Source organism: Tauraco erythrolophus, chromosome 8, assembly GCF_009769465.1.
Source record: "Tauraco erythrolophus isolate bTauEry1 chromosome 8, bTauEry1.pri, whole genome shotgun sequence".
Lineage (NCBI taxonomy): Eukaryota > Metazoa > Chordata > Aves > Musophagiformes > Musophagidae > Tauraco > Tauraco erythrolophus.
In genome coordinates, this window is record NC_141472.1 from 10,055,248 (window position 1) to 10,072,572 (window position 17,325).

The window sequence follows — 17,325 nt, forward strand, 5'->3', positions numbered from 1 at the left end:
GCCGGCTGGCGCCCGGTCACCGCGCAGCGCTTGCAGGCAGAAGCGCCAGGCGTGTAACGTAGAGAGAGGTTGCAGCTGTTAAGAAAAGGCTGCCCAGCAGCGCGGCGATGGTGGCAATAAACAGGCGAAGCAGAAATAGAGTGAGCACCGTCCCTGGGGACAGCCTCCGTTTCTGTGGGCTTCTGGCTTTCCCAAGCAGCGTTGGGAGCGTGAGAAGTCTGGAAACGTGTGAGAGAACGTGCAGCTGCCGAGAAGGAGCTAGAGGATGTTTTGAGAAGTAGGATGCGCGAGCAGGTGTGACAGGTGGAAGCAAAGCGCGGCAGGCAGGCGGTGCAGCTCTGGTGGCCCTGTCAGGAATGAGGGCCGTTAGGAGGTAACTCCTTTTGTCCCAGAAGGAAAGGCTCCGAAGCGTAAAGCCCAGCGAGCGGCTTCCCGGCAGCAGCCAAGGACGGCCAGCTGCCCGGCGTGGCGGCAGCCTGAGAAGAAGCGACAGGTTTGGCTACTGGGTGTTCACCCCCTGACGCGCAGCTCCCGACGCTGCTGCTGGCACCATTCCCCTCCTCCTCTCGCCTCGCGGGTACGGCTCCGGGAGCCGTTTCACGGGAACGGCCCAACGGTGCCCGCGGGTGCCGCGTCCCGCTCGCCACAGGGAGCCCGCCTCCAGCGCCGGGCGTAGTGCGCAGGCGCGGCTGGCGGCGGGAGGGGGAGCGCCGGGCGGGAACAGCCGCACCACGTGACTTCGGGGAAAGGCGGCGGGGACCCAGAAAGGGCCGGCTGAGGGGAAGGCGAAAGCGAAACCTGCGGCGGCCCGGCCCGGCCCGCCTCGCCCTGCCCTGCCCTGCCCTGCCCTCCGCCGGCCTGGCCGCACGCTGGGCGGCGGCTCCTGCGGCGTCCGGTTTGCCTCAGCGGAGCAGCCGGTCTCAGGGACTGTGGTTGTTAGTTTATGAACTGTAACCCAGGTTTCCATCGAAGATACAGAAACTTTAAGAGTGCTTATAAACTGCAGGTGGCTGAGTGTTTTAATCGTTCCTGGCGTTTTGTCAGTTGAGAATTTTCTTCCGAGTATCCTGGGCTGCATCAAGAGGAGTGTGGCCAGCAGGTCGAGGGAGGTGATTCTCCCCCTCTACTCTGCCCTCATGAGACCTCACTTGGAGTATTGTGTCCAGTTCTGGAGCCCCCAACATAAGAAGGACATGGACCAGTTGGAGAGGGTCCAGAGGAGGGCCACGAAGATGATAAGAGGGCTGGAGCACCTTTCCTATGAGGACAGGCTGAAAGAGTTGGGGCTGGTCAGCCTGGAGAAGAGGAGGCTCCAGGGTGACCTTATAGCGGTCTTCCAGTACCTCAAGGGGGCCTACAAGAAAGATGGGGAGAGGCTGTTCAGGAGGGCCAGTTGTGATAGGACAAGGGGTAATGGTTTTAAAATAGAGGGAGGTAGATTCAGATTGGATATTAGGAAAAAATTTTTTACCATGAGAGTTGTAGAACACTGGAACAGGTTGCCCAGAGAGGTGGTGGATGCTCCATCCCTGGAGATGTTCAAGGCCAGGTTGGACGAGGCCCTGAGCAACCTGATCTAGTTGGAGATATCCCTGTTCCTTGCAGGGGGGGTGGACTAGATGACCTTTGAAGGTCCCTTCCAGCCCTAACCATTCTATGACTTCCCTTTCTTTCATGTTGTCTTTCTTCCAATGGTCTTGTTTGCTGGGACACTGTTACTTGGACATGCACGATCTTGTTCATTCCTGTGTCGTGTATGAAGCATCAACAAAGACTGGAAGAATTAAAGTCTGGACTTTGGTGCAGTTCTCTGGGATACTTGGATCCTTTTTGGTATCTTTTGTATCCCCCTCTCTCCTCAGATGGAGGAGATGTTTCTTAGCCTGTGGAAGAAACAAGTATATAGAAAGTCTGTTTGGTAAATTTCATGGCATGAAATTCTACTGAGTAGTGGATATAAAGGTGGTGGCTATAAATAAAAGCTATAGTAGAAGGTAACAAGACAGTTTTTACATTTGTTGAATTAAAATTATTACAGTGACACAGCAAGACACAGGGCACAGAACAATTACGTGATTTTTTTTTTTTTCCCTGTTATTTTTGACTTTGCTGCTGCAAAACACAGTGAAAGCACAAGCCCTGTTAGTATAAGTACTTCAAAGCAGATGTTTCATTTCTTCTGGCAGTATCTGCAGCACCCCTTTCAGCATGTTTTTCTTGTGTCTGCCCCCTCCCCCACCCATCGTTTTGCTAGAGAACCCTATTCTTACTCAGTGGCATAAGGACAAAATTCTTGTTTGTGGGTTTGTGGTTTTTTTTATGGAAGAAAGCTCAGGTTATATACATTTATCTTACAGAATATGACTCCAATGTTCTTTTAAAGCAGCAAACCGGTCTGAAATCATATGCCTTTCAATTCAGCGTTAATCTTACCCCTTGCAAAATACAGTTTCTACTATTGTTTTAAAACAGAATGCCAAAACCTGAGTGACAGTGCTATTCAGTAACACAAAATATGTTGAGTTCAAGTTAAGACTTGAGTCCTGAAAACTTGCATTGCATGCGGAGCAGGGTGGAAGGAGAGAGATCGATTGATGTGCCATGTCTGGACTTTTTTTTACAGTACTTCTCATGAGGTTTAGATAGTCAAAAGTAGAGGGTGCCTCCCATTTTGTGTTTGTATTAAGATTGTTGAGAACAGGTTAGAATGAAAAGGCATGCAATAGCTGATGGGAGGTGAAGTTACATTTGTGGTGTTAGAAGTCTGTGTTACTGCTTCTAGTTCAGACTTGAGCTCAACAAAAAGATGGCAAGTCTCTGTTTTTGTTATTATTGAAAAAATTATGCAAAAGTCCAGCTATCCAGCTTTAAGCCAAAATCTGTTTTTATTCATACTGGTCATATAAATTACAGATGTTACCAAACTATATACACAGTTGCTGTTGTTGTTCTGGAAAATTATTTATACATGATGTTTTCTGAGAGAAAATGACTTACTATCTGCAGCTTGCTTTGAATCACTCAGAATAATGAACAGCCACGTTCATTTGTTTAAAATCTGCTCCTGTGCATCACAGAAGTATCTTGTTACTCTCTTTCCATTCACTTGCTTTCAACTGACGTCAATAGTATGGGAGAGAGGAGCAAGTAAAAAAGGAGAAATGAAAGTAAAATCCAGATCTTATTGATTCAAGGAGGTTATGTTTTCATTCTGTATGTCTAATTTGTACCCACTCAAGAAAAGTATAAGGTGCAAATGCCCAAGTGCTCATGTGTATTTTAAGAACTTTGCATGCTTTAACCATATATTCTGCAGACAAGAATTAAATCTTGAATGAGCCTGCATACATGAAATGCAGTGGCTTTGGAATTGCCTGTTTATTATTCCATTAACGAATTTTCAGGGATAGTATTGGGAGGAAAAATAGCAACAACAAAACCAAACAACCCAAACCCAGCACTAAACAGCTCCTGAAAGAAGAAAAAAAGAATATTTTAAAAAGGCAATTTACCACTTATATAAAAACGAGTTATTCTGCTTATTAACTGAGTCTCTGACAGGCATGTGATATTGTCAAATTGGCACAAATTGCCAGTTGCCAGCAAACACTGCAGCTCTTCAGTAACTTTTTAAAAACTGTGCTTCTCAGTCTGCATTTACCAGCTACTATCCAAACTTTGTCAGATCAGGGATTTTCTTTGTAGACTTTCTGATAGTACTTGCTGTAGTATCTGGAGCTTCATGCACAAATAGATTCACTTCTGCAACTATTTTGTGAGAGGAGTAAGTTTTCCTCACCCTCTCTTCCAGCGGCAAAATAGAGACGGCCTTTTTGATGCTGTAAGTTTTGTGTCTGTTTCCTTTCCAGAACTCCCTTCTCTTCCCAGCCTTGCTGCCTGCCTGCCTTCCTTCCACAGCTTGTGCTGTGCTGGCAGATAAAAATCTATGCTGAAGGTTGTTTGTCTTTTGGAAAACAAGCAAACCCCGGACACTTACAGCACATTTGAACTCGGAGGGATGAGAATCTTCACTTTAAAATAGAAGCTAAACCAATGGTATACAAGGTGATAAACAGAAACATTTTAACATAATAAACCCTAATTTCCCCAAACATGTTAATGTCTTTAGTTATCCTTATATGCTACTCTCGGAAGCAAAACATTTTGTTATACTCTTGTGTTTACAGCAATTCTATGGACGTTAATTCTGCAAGAAAAATTTATCCATGCTGGACACCACTGAAGTCAAATGACCTCCAAGCCAGAAAAGATTTGGTCTTTTATCAGTGAGGACAGCAATTCTGACTTGCAGGAGCTGTTTGTGATCCCTAGGGAGAAGAATCCTGTTTTGCATGGTATTGATAATGGAAAGAGGCCTGAGAATAAGATTAAAATTGTTTCCAGGAAATGCTGATTTACAAAGATGACCAAAAAAAATTACTTCATCCTTAACCCATCCAGTGTTCATGCGATTACTAATTTTTCCAGTATGTGAACTTCAGTCAGTTGAGTAAGGAGAACTCAGCTAGAAGAAAAGAAGGAAAAGATTAGTCTCATGGCAGTTACTGCTGTGCCTTCAGAAATAACTGCAGATGAAACCTTCTCTGGCTCAAGGTAACTACAGTGTCATTTTGACAATGTAGTACAAACTGGGTAAGGATCTGAGGATTCTGTTTCTGGTTCTTTACAAAATACAGGAATGCCCATTAAAAAACACTGTGTGGGAAACAGTTGCTATAAAAATGATAAGATATTTTTATATGAACTCTTGTGGTTCTTGCAGCCTATGATACATGTAGCATGGTTCTTACTGGAGTCTTTGTTTTCCTGATGGTAAGGGAACCTGGAGAGGGGGGAAATGGGAATTCAGCAAGACTGTGGAAAGTATATCTTGCTAAGACTGACTTACTGACTTGTGAGATATTTTGTCCTGCTGCACGTTTCACACTTGTTCTCTGCATCTCACGTGCTGCTTTTTATTGGCATCTTGTTGAAGGAGAAGTGTTGCTTTAATAATGCAGATTGTCTGCTTACTATACTTAGCCAGCTCTTCCCCAGGGTAGATTATATTGTATGAATTTGGGTTGATAAAGAAAAAAATTCCGTGTTTTCCTCATTCCCATTTAGCAAGGTAAATAGAATGAAAAAAGGAAGGAAGGAATTCTTTAAAAATCTTCCAAAACTTACTTCTCCCCTGATTTCTAACAAAACTTGAAAACATTTCTAGCAAGAGCCTCCAGAAACCTACCTACCATCTAGCAGCACTGAATCGCTTCTTTAGTACCTTTACAAACCACAATATGATTGTATGTGACTCTCCTAGTTCATCACCAAACACGTTATTTTTGTGCAGTTATGACCCCAAAAGATGGTGATGATCATGGCTGCTTTGGAAGCTCTGGACAGAGCTGGTCTGAGAATTGCTGTCCATGCTAATAGAAACCAAAAACGTTTGGAGCCTGATGATAAACAAAAGTGAAGCCAACTGTTCTTCTCGCTGCTGAAACTTTGAAATGCAAATGCATACGTAGTTCACAAATGCAGTTTAGAAGGTCAGAACTGTCTTTCATATGTATAAACCAAACCACAAACGAGTGGAGACACATCTCAGATTGGGTGTCGTAAGTTTTAACGCAGAATTTTCATTCAGACTAGTATTTCAGTTTTTAGCTGAAGAACTAGTTTGTCATGAGCACCATTGCAGAAAAAAAGAAGCCAAAGTATGATATTTTGCTCTTGAACCTACCTTCAGCTTGGTGTATGTTAAAGAACTCTTCTATTTGTATACAAAGTTTTAACTGTGCTTCATATCATCAACAGTTAGGATTCTCGTTTAGTTTTGTTCTGTTTGTGGGTGAGGAGGAATGTTTACAAAGAGGAATTTCAGGGGGAGTTGACAGATCCATTTTAAGATCATAAATCACTGAACACACAGAAAACTAAGAGCTCGTGTTAAAAAAGGAGGTTTTCTTTTAAAGTTTTTAAAGCCAAACCACTGCTGTGTTTCCTGACAGAAGCCTGCCGGACAAATCCCCAGTGGGTATATACATCAGTGCTCTAAGTGCTCCTGGGGAGATTATGATTGGACACAAGTGGAAAATCTTTCACTATGAGAACAATTGGAATAGTCTCCCCAGGGAAGTGGTGGATTCCCTAACATTGGACACTTTAAAGCTGGGCCATCTTGTCTAGACCGTGCTTTTGCCAAGAAAGGTTGGACTAGATGATCCTTGACATCCCTTCCAACCTGGTATTCTATGATTCTCTAAATCACGATGATTTAGAATGCAATTTCTAGTCAGTAAGTAAAAGAGGAAAATATTTTTAATAGGACATTGATACGGCGTTTTCCCCAATCTTTCTATATACTCAGTGAACATTAGTTTTATTTGCTAAAAATGTTTTAGTTGACTTTGAATTTCTTACTTTGGTACCCCACGTAGAAACTTGCAGCACTGAAGTGTTAGGGAAGTTTGCCAAGTCGGAAATTTGTGTGTTCCGTGTGCAGCTTCCCTGAGCAAGTCAAGTCCTTTGTGCTGTCTACAGAATTAGTGTAATTGCTTTGTTTGTGCAAGAACTCCGAGATCTTTCAATTATGACGTTCATCGTTCGCTGGCCAGGGGGTCAGACAGCTTCACATAACGCAGTGCTGCTGAGTATGCTTGCAGCATCCTGTCCCATTCAGAATAGGAAAAGTGTGCACCATTGTTTCAGAAAGTAGTACACAAGTGATGAAAGCTCTGATTTTTTTCAGAATTGTACAAGCGGCCTTTTTATAACCAGCACGTGTGCTGTACATGACCCGTTTGCTTAGTATTAACTTATGAATGGAAAAGTTCACAACATACGGCAGTTTCGATCACCGTGGGGCTCAGGTGTTCTCTCAGCACAGCATAAACACTTGGAGACATTGGAAGAAGGTCTGATGGAGAATGTGGATCTGTAGAATCATTTAAGCTTAAAAAAAGACAAAAACGACAAAAATAATCTTAAAAGCAACCTAGATCCCTCTAACTTGATGCACAGCACTGGAGCATGGTGATGTTTAAGTTGGTTAAGCCTGTACTTGGCCTTGCTGGTGGCCCTGTAAGCATGTGCCAACAACCTGGTATATGTTTGAAAATGTAGGAGACAGGACCAAGGGAAGAGAGGATAAACGTGACTAGTATCAGCTGCTGGAGAGAAAAAGAAGACAGCAAAAGACAGTACATCAGAGTACCATAAAGTCTGCATTTAATTTTTAAAATGTTTTGCCACATGGATGGGAAGAGCACTGCAGAAGTCGAGTTCTTTACTTCCCTTTCTTGTCTTTAGCAGTCCTTGGCCAGATAAAAACGTGCAATGTGTTGCTATCCCAGACTATTTGAAAGGGGAAAGGGGATCAGGGAAAACTTTGAAATGGTATGTAAATTTAAGAAAAGTAACATTTGCAGGGTAATATGTCTGTAAGGGTACTTACATTTTGGAGACTGGGATAAATACGGAAGGAACATAACCTTTGCCTCCTCCATCTGAGGGCTTTGAGACTAAAAATAAATATTAGAGAAATTACATATTGCCTAGTAATATATATTCAAAATTGATTATCTGCTTTAAGTGCTGCAGACCATAATATATCAAAAAAAAGAAATGTCCCTGTTTATGCTTAGATAAGCAGCCACAAAAACGAGGGGAATTCCTGACATGAGTCTTTGAGTTCAGGTCTTAGTTGCACAATTGGCTGTGCTCCCTTGCCATGCATCCCCATCTCAGAATCTGTTACAGTAACTGATGAAAGAGTCGGGGCTTCAAAAGCAAATCCCAGCTTGGTGCTTCTGAGCCTCCACATTTCAGGTCTGCAAATGCTTGTGTGGAGCTCTGTCTCTACAGATACGCCTTCAGCAATGTCTTTTGCATGAAATTAAGCATATACATAAATTTTTAGAGGGCTGGAGCATTAGGTGAAGTCCACTGAATTAAAATGAAGAGGAAAAATGTTTGTAGCCTCTAAATATTTTTGAGTAGTGTAGGAATTTGAGTTCAAATGGAATCATAACCTTTTATACAGAAAGTCTAGAAGAACGTGTATTATCTCTTAAAAAAATCAAGGCGCTGAGGGCTTTTTTGAAAGAGTTTGATCTGAAAACAGCCTGTCTCATAACTTGGACAAGAGTGAGCATGGGCCTGAACGTATTTGGAGCCATTTTCATCTAGCCTTTTTGTGTTTTCCAGTGTAGTTGCCAGGAGTTATACTGCTGGAATAAAGTAAGTCTTCCAAGACGTTTGGAAAACACAGAATTTCCTTGAAATTAAAGAGACAGCATGCTACAGTGTAACACAATTATGAAACTGATAAGCAGGATGATTTTTCCGTTCCATCTCATTTGAACATCCAAGCACTGATTTTTGTCATGCATCAGTCAGGAAAAAAAAATCCTAATTTTCTGACTCTTTCTACCCTAAGATCTATTTCTTATGTTCTTTTAAATATTGTTGTCATTACTTCCAATGTAACCTCTAAAGCCAGGGATATATTTACAAAATGAAGCTGTCTAAATGACAGACACACGTTATAACAGTTCTCTTGAAGACGCCGAATAAAGGAGGCATCTTAGCCTCTTCCCTTCCTCCTCCCTCCTTGTTCCTCGAATTGCCTCTTGACTTTGCAGCTGCTTTGCGGAAAGGGTGAATACAGAAATGGAGCCCAACCTTCGTTTGGTTGACAGCTGTAGTGTTTGCCGAAGGCCTTATCTTTGGGAATGTCTGGATACAGATACTTCAAAGGGTTTTCAGGAACGTTGTCTGCCATAATGACTTTGTAATCGCGCAGTATGTCGGCAAAAGGCAGTGCAGATAAGCGACCTTTGTTATAGGGTTCCACCGAATGAAACGTTACGTCTCCTGTGAAAATACAAAGGCACCGTAACCGCCGATAACTGGTAGATCCGCATCTGCAGTTGGAACATGGTTTTGCCTTTCTTTTGCAGTTTACTCTGGTGGGGGTTCTACCTGTTCCTACCTGTGTTAGTATCTTTAGCATCTGCACATGTGGAAACAAATTTAAAGCCTGCAGTAAGCAGGTACAGCTCCTAATGAAGGTATATGGTTAATAAAGAACTGAGAGGTAGACTTTCAGAGTTTTGGTTTGTGTTTCAGTAAATATGATACTTGTATCTTGCCCAAAACCATACTAAGACACGATGCACGTGAATTTTACTTTTAAACCATGGATCTTGTATTACAAAGTTTGCGGTTTATGTTATTTTCTTAAAATTATACTTACCATTTTCTAACTGATCCACCCAAGTAAAGGTAATTCCACCCAGATTGCTTTCACTAAACCTCAATAAAAATGTTCCTGGTGTCTTGTCTTTGAGCAAAATTCGTTCCTTCTCTTTGCTTACAAATCCCATTACATACCTGAAGCGTAACAGGAAATAATGGGTTGGCTTTTGGAAAAAAATACAAACTTCAATCTGTGTAACGCATCTGGCCAAACTGTACATAGATGTTAAAAGCTGGTTACAAAAGCTTTGTCAGGTCTTGAAATGATGACAAAAGCTTTATGTGAATTACATGTGGAGTATGATATTGAGGTCAAAGTATGATGAAGCATGATGAAATTTATCACAGTATGTGACTGTACACTGACACATCTGATAAATAGATCTAAACCTGCATTTCTAAGAGATTTAGTGGTGTTACCTTTTGGCCAAAATTTCAAAAAGTTATAAATGGGAAGAGGGAGTTGGAAGTACTGAACTCTTTGCAAATTCTCTTTTGCATAGCTATAACTGAGATTAGTAAAGAAAACAGACATAGCAGAGGGAGATCAATATACAGCTGTTTCCTTGTTGCTCACCCATCAATCCAAAGAGGAAGAATGTGTTTTTTAATTAAGTCCAGGATGGCTTCAAGCCAAACCCAAAAGGTAAAAGACTTTCCAGGCAAATGTTCCTAATGGTTAAAAAAAAAGACAAACCACAACACAAAACATAAACAAAAACAACACACACAAGAAGACAATTGTGAGAGTGTTGTAACCCAACATCCATATGACATGGATATCTCAGTTTCTTAAGAATTGTTGAAGTGAGAGTGACAAATGTGAAATGCTATTTTGATTAACATCTCTCAGCATGACACAAAAGCAATTGATTTTTTAAGATATGCATTGGAAGCACCTCATTTTTCAAGGAAAAAAAATCACATTTGTTGTTTCTTCCTAGTTATGAAATCACAGTTTGAGAGGAAATGATGATGAGAAACTTGAACTTCCTTCCAAGGTTCTGTATGTGTTTAAATAACATAGTTAAGGTGAATAAAATGGGTTTGTCTGTCTTTCTCGATGACTTTTCCGTTCCTCATCAAAGTTACTCAATACATCGACTGACTTGAAATAATTTAGGTCACAACTAAGCATATGAAAAAATTTACCGTATGCTTTATGAAAAATGTATCGTATGCTTTGATAGCACAATCTATTAATCATTTACAGAAATATATAGGGCACATTACAATGACTGCTTCTGATCTCTGTAACAATGTAACTAAGTAGATCTCTGAGCCTAAACTTGAAGCTTCTGGAAATATTATTTTCCTATTTAAATTTTTACAATGAATATGATTGTGCTGGGCTACAAGTGGGAATCTTTTCAGTAGCATCAGGGCGATGGCGTTAGGCACGCGTGTGGGTGTTCACAGCAAGAAGAGTCTAGTTTTACTTTCAGAACTGTACCTTGCAGAACTTTGCCCAGGAGAGTTGATAATCATTGTAACTGACTTGTCCTGAGAAAGAGGATAAAAAAAAAAAAAAAAAAAAAAAAGTGAGTCTATTTCTCTGAAGTTTTGAAATAGATACAGCTTGATATCTGTAGAGTTGTGGGGGTAGTACAGTACCTCCAGACTTGGAGAGGGATTGAGAGGAGCATGTTAAGGGCCTGTAGATCAGTTTTTCTGTATCTTTTTGAAGGAGCTGAAAATGGTGGTTTTGAGAATATTTGCCTAAAGTGGCCTGGGACTTCATTTCTGCAACACTATGTGCTCAGTTTCAGATTTTAGCCCCAGTGTTACTTCTCTTGGCCTTCACTCTATCTTGAGCTTCCGTATTTTAAGACAATTTATTTTTTCTTATGATTCTTGCTGATTTACAATGGCACCTCTCAACTCCACTGCCTCCACTAAGCAAGAAACCTCTAAGAAACCATCAGAAAAAAGTGGCTGTTAGCCAGGGGAACCAATCTTCGCTTCCTAGCTTTGAAAGAAATAAACGTTTCCCCTGTCTTTGACAAGTGCTTTTGCTCTTGCCTGGCAGTAGAGGTATCGTTACACCCTCAGCTTGGAGTTCCTTACAGCTTACAGTATATTTTACAATTGTTTCTTCTCCAGAAACAGTTAAGGCTTTCCTTTCTTCTGCCAGCTTTCCCTAAAGCCTCTCCCTTCTGGGGGACAGTCAGATCCAAGTGTTCAATAGTTCATCTCGTTGAAGTTACAGGGCCTCTTTGCTATGCTGTCACTAGTGAAGGATGGGTCCCAGAACAAAACAGACCCACAAGGATGGGTAGCTAAAATGAAACAAAACCCAAACCAAACCCCATAAGCAAGCAAAAAACCCTTCCTCTTGTTTTCAGATGCATGAGATAATTACTTGCTAAGGAAACAAAATAACATCACAGTTCAGTGTGACTCTGATGCCCTCTTTCTTCAGTTTAGCAGCCTGGAAGTTCAGAAGTTGAATTGCTTTGTGGTAAGAATAAGCTGACGTGTGTTTTTCTTTAAAGAGAAAAAATGTCATTGTGGCATTTTTGCAGTCAGCTCTGGAAGTGAAGGTCACGCTTGAAGTCATTACCCGTGACTATCAAATATAAGAGCCCCAAAGAAAATAAAATCTGTATATTTCTATGATCTTACCCGTAAGTTTCTCTGCCAGCATGTTGAGCTGCTCAGAATTGAGTCCACGACCGACATACGATGAAAATTGCCAGCTCAGTACTTCTAAGAGCTGACTTAAAGTGGCAGCAGGGGGATTGTTGAAGAAAGACAAATTCTGCAACAGAATTAGTGCTTTGTTTAGACAGTTAGCAACCCTGAAATACACTATAGGCAGTAAAAGAAGGCTGCAAGTACTTGAGCAGGATCCAGAAGAGTTATAAATGAGGTGTGTGGGGCACGCGTTGGCGTAAGTACGTGCTGGCACTCCCACTTGCAGCCACCCAGCAAGGTCTGCCTGGGTGCCTGTAAGGGCAGCTGCAAGGGGAGGGAAGGGGGTGCTACTAGAGACCGCGAGAGTCTGTGTGCATCTTGGAAGACAAAATACCTTGCTCTGCTTCTCCTAGTATCATGGAAGTCCAGGCAGCTGGTCAGCTGCCCTGCCGTTGTGCATGGGGTGTGCCTATCTTACCCTTTCTCTCCTCCAAACATCTACGTGACTGCCACTAATCCCTGACTGAAAGCCTGAGAGCTACTGATGGCACTATTCCACAATCTACAAATGCAGTAACAGTGGCTGAACCTAAAATATGTGCTGAGCCAGCAGGAGCCTGAGAAAGAATGATTCTGCTTTAGCTCGTGGTTAGAGCCACTAGAAGGTCCTACCTGAGACTCAAGATCTTCTCCACAGAAAGCACTAGCTCCTATAAAATGCATGAGGGAAAGCAGTGCTTAAGTACACTGCAGACCCACCTATACACCTACTTTGACAGTTTTGAATTGTACTAGTGGAATTATTTTGTACTAAGTACAGTTTTGGTCAAGCGCATCCAAAAAAGACAAATTCAGACTAGAAAAGCTGTGGAGAAGGGCTACCATGTTTCCTTAGTTTAAGAACGACTACTTTAGCCTATGAAAAGGAAGGCTAAATATGCATATCATTTTATATCTGGGCAGGGAACAACAGGAAAAGCCAAAAATTTTAAAGTATGATGTTTATAACAGTGTACATGAGAAAAATAAGACCAGTTTAAGAGGGAAACGCAGCCTTTTTATGAATATATTTGATAACCAAATAATAGAAATGTGGAAGTGCAGAAAGTCAGTATGTGCATACTGAAGACCCACCTGAGGATCGTTGGTTGATAGATTGTACCAAATAATAGAAGCCCACGCGTTGGGTAGTTGGCTGACATTGGAAATCATCACCACAGGCAAGGAGCTGGTCTGGTGGAAAGAACGAACGCAGTAAGTAAATGCTGCTAAGGAAAGTGTTAGTGCTGTGTTACACTTTGTCTTCTTTTAGCCCCCTCTTCCTTCCTCTTTTGTTCCTCCACCTCTCAAAATACTGTTCTTGAGCCTGTGGAGCAGGACCAACTGTTGGTTACAGATGCCTAGCTTGCACTCCAAGAGAGAAGTGGCATTTCAGAGGGTGTTCGGGACTTGGTTAGCTGGACCTAGACAGAAAGCCTAGCTGTAGCTGCATGGCACCTGTGTGGGCATGGCAGCCTGCAGCCCAAAGAGTGATTTGTGGCAGTCTTTATCACTAGAAGATGCTCTGAATGTCTGTTTTAGGTCCACAGAGATGTCCTTAGCCTTTGACTCACTGTGGACATCACGGACTTTCTCTAATGTGTTAATTTATACTGCTTAATAGAGGGATGCGCCTGCCACTGAACATGGATTTTGTGAATGGATTTTGTCTCTGACTTCAGTGGATCCTACGGTGTTTGCTTAGTAAGATGCGTTACCTTTGCATAGCGTAACAAAATTACCCTGAGAGCCAGTATATGAGCTTCTGAAGAGAAGGGCTAGAAATGTTGCTGTAAACCTGTGCATGCTCCTTGCTGTCCAGAAGTTCTAGGAATCTTGTGTCTGCTTGTGGTTATTGCTGAAGACAAAATCTAGGATAGACGGACCTGCGGTCTGGCTCCACACGGTTGTTTCCACATAAGCTGCTGGAAAATGCTTTTTATTCCTGCCCTAGGAAATCTGGCTAGAATACTCACTTCCAAATTTATAGTCAATCCATACAGGCAGACCTGTGTTTCGAAGCTGATGGAGTGCAGTTCCTCGGTCACCATGTGAGGGCCCTGAGGGAGTACGCAGGTTAGAAAACTGAATTTAGCACTGTTTAGCTGGCATTTAGTGCTGTTTTAGCAAAGACACAACTTTGAAAGAAAACAATGTATCTAATGTACAAGTAGAGCAGGAAAAGACTGAAATGAAGGAAATAATTACTTTGTTAAACACTGACATTAAATTAGTCCAGAACGGGTGTGTTTTCCTGATGAATCTAAAAAAAAACCCCTTGCTGCTGTTAAAGCAACACTCCTCAACTTTTAACTTTTGCTTTTAATTTGTTTAAAACGTTGCTTTTAAACAGTGTCATGCAGGAGAAGTTAACAGATTATTTTTTGTCTGGTAGTCTCCAACTTTTCCTCAAGTATCTTTACTGATTGACAGTCTTAATTTAAACAGAGATGTTAAACTTCAAGGAGAAACAGACTAGAAACTAAACAAAAAGCCGTGGCTTTAATGGCAAGTAGGTCCCCATCTTACAACAGGTTTGTTGTCAGTGTACTTAGATGGTACTAGTTGAAGAAGTAGAGACCTAAATCTTAAATCCAAAGTAAATCTGGTATTAAAAAACTCAAGTTTTTCTTGGAAAAAAAAAAAAAAAGAGAAAAATAAAATCTGTTTGTCATAGTTGCTTAAAGTTTGTAGTACAAGCGTTTTGTTTTGATTATAAATGGACATAGTTCTGTAAAGATCCGAATCTGCCCCTTCGGAAACAGATCTTTTGAAATACATTTAAATCCCCAGAAGTTGAAGTATCAAAATCTATTTGTCCTTTTCCTGATTTTTTCTTTTTTTTTCTTCCATCACATATTTGTTTTGTCAGATTTTTAAGAAAAGAAAATAAAAAATCCCAAATCAAAATCTTTCCATTTACTGAAATACTCCTCTTTCAGTCAATGCAAAATAAAATTATTCCTTGGAGATAATGCTTCATACAGGACACTGCAACAAAAGTTACTATATAAATGAGAGGCTGAGCCCACAGGAGATCCTCAGGCATGTGAAAAATAAATCTGTGTTGCAAAGGGAAAATCCAGCTTAGAGCTGAAGGCTTTTACATGAAATACTTGACCATTAAATGAGCTCAAATGCTTTAATACAGGTAGAATCAATCCAACTCAACCTGTATTGCTCACACAAAGTTGAAAAGGGTTGATGACACTCCCCTTCTCCCTCCCTCCTGTTATGATTTTTGCAAAAACTTGGGTTTTTATTATGGAAAAATTATCTAGGCAAAAAAACCCCAAACATCTGCATGAAAGGACAAACCTCAAATATAGAGAGCTTCCCCTCTTTTTTATGTGGCAAGTCATACTGAACAACTACACTCTCGGCTTACTACACATCCTGTAAGCAAACCAAGTTTTTAAATTATTATTGTCACTGTTAATCAAAAAATTTGTTCATGCTAATAATGATTTCGCTGATTGTGGTTTGACCAAGGAGAAGCTCTGTTTGAGGGAACCAGTGAGCAGTGAACAGCTCTGCTGTCCTAATTCTCCACAGCCCTGTATTTTATCTAGTTGTAAAGGCACAATGTGTGGAAGTGGGAGTAAAATGCTACCAAAAGTAGAGCACCTACATTTCTGCATTTGCTTGTCTTGATGCAAACGACTTTGTAAGTAGCAAAGAAATGGGAGGCGAGCCTTGCGTTTCAGTCTTGCTAATCAGGTTGCAAGTTATTCCGTTCAGAAACACGGTGTGAAGGGTGCTCAAGTACCTTCTGCTTTAGGTTTTTTGGTTAAAATCCTCCATGCTAATCGCACCTTTGCTTTGTATGTAAAGACTGCTTGTAATAACTTCTTCTACTTGGGCTGTGATATGAGTGATTTTTTTGTTTGTTTGTTTTTTTTTTTTGAAACTTGCCACTAGCACTTTCAGTGCAAAAAATTACACTGTTACAGAGATACCCTAAACCAGTCTAGGCTATTTCACCTCCTAGGTAAGGAGATGGCATTCGTAAGAGCATCTTACGACTTCAGTTCCCTTGGGAGACACTGGTTGTTCTGGTAGCATTGGCAGAGGCTGTATCGTTGGCTGCAAGCTTCCAACTCTTGCCTCGGTCCGAGATTTATCTGCAGCCTTTTCTTTTGTTAAATAGCAGTGCTAAATTTATGGTGATGGTCCACGGCCACCCTAGAGGTTGTGTGCAAGAATGTATGAATTTTCAGCTGCTCCACACTCGCAGTACCTTTTCTCTTTACATGCCGGGTGGTGTGTGCATGTCCCTGGAATCTGGGCGCTGCAAAGCACCCGGGGGTTTGTTAGGGCCAACGTGTCACGGTACAGTGTCGCCACAAGAGGGGAACCTACGACCGGCTTTGGACGAGCCCTGGCAAACGCAGCAGCTTTTGGTCCAGGTTGAGGCACGCAAACTTCTGTGATGCAAATAGAGTTATGTCCTCACTCTGTATACTTGGCAACAGGATGTATATTTAAAGAACCGTTGCTATAGGAAAAATTGTTTCAACAAAACACTCAAAAAATGTTGTTTTTTTTTTTCCAAATGTAAATGACCAAAAATGCAGCCTTAAAGAGGAATACATACATTCAGATTATTACATCCTACCTTCTATGTTAACTTTTTTAATATGCAAATTTAAGGCATGTAATTAAAATTTCTGAGTCGTTCTGAAAAGTTCTCATTGTACTTATACTGTCACATAATAATTGGGTCCTATACTTATTATAAGGATAATATATAGTTAAAAATCTAACCACATATGGTTGCTCTTTGATTTAAATAAAATCCAATCTGAAATGCTTGTGAGAGTAATCAAAAATAACATGTAAAATAAATGCACAAACCTCATTTCCTTTGCTTCCAGCACTTGATTTCATTTCTTTGGGTTGCTGTGTAAAGCAAAACAATAGTTATGTGCCAAGGAAACAATAGACAAGTACATATAAAGAACATCATTTGTAACCGTGATGTTCTTAGTAAAATAAGGATTTTATTTACAACACACAAGTGCACTATAATAAAGGCTCTGACACTATGCATTGAAAAGTCTATTCAGCAGATAGTTTTTGATATTTTTAAAGAATTTTTTCAAGAAACTATGTAACGAAGCGTTAATGAGGGTGCGTGTGAAGTGTATAATACAAAAAAGAGCTAAAGACTGTTGATCTCCAATCCAAACTGCACCGGTGCGTTGCATCTGTTGTTAAGCCAAAAAAAAATAGCAGAGGTGAGGGGTATGACTCACTGGGATATTAGAGAAGTTACAGAAGCAGTACGAGAGTCTCTCAAAAGACAGCTAGCGCAGGCATTCATTTCAACCAGGTGTAAGCATTCAATTATATGCTTCCCCTAGACAATGGTGATGTGGTTTG

The 17,325-nt window shown here is 41.0% G+C and overlaps 1 protein-coding gene across 1 annotated transcript in view; it reads right to left on the bottom strand.

Moving 5' to 3' along the window:
• Positions 1–4,276: 4,276 nt before the first annotated feature.
• Positions 4,277–17,325, bottom strand: part of STAT4 (signal transducer and activator of transcription 4) — a 38,902-nt gene continuing 25,853 nt past the window's right edge. Inside the window, exons 13-23 of the mRNA XM_009989202.2 lie at positions 16,798–16,842; positions 13,917–14,000; positions 13,036–13,134; positions 11,890–12,025; positions 10,718–10,767; positions 9,842–9,936; positions 9,263–9,399; positions 8,689–8,880; positions 7,460–7,526; positions 6,849–6,957; positions 4,277–4,525 (exon numbers count right to left, since the gene is read on the bottom strand). Coding sequence (XP_009987504.1) covers positions 4,499–4,525; positions 6,849–6,957; positions 7,460–7,526; positions 8,689–8,880; positions 9,263–9,399; positions 9,842–9,936; positions 10,718–10,767; positions 11,890–12,025; positions 13,036–13,134; positions 13,917–14,000; positions 16,798–16,842 — 1,041 coding nt within the window. The 3' untranslated portion in view covers positions 4,277–4,498. The remainder of the gene's footprint in view (positions 4,526–6,848; positions 6,958–7,459; positions 7,527–8,688; positions 8,881–9,262; positions 9,400–9,841; positions 9,937–10,717; positions 10,768–11,889; positions 12,026–13,035; positions 13,135–13,916; positions 14,001–16,797; positions 16,843–17,325) is intronic.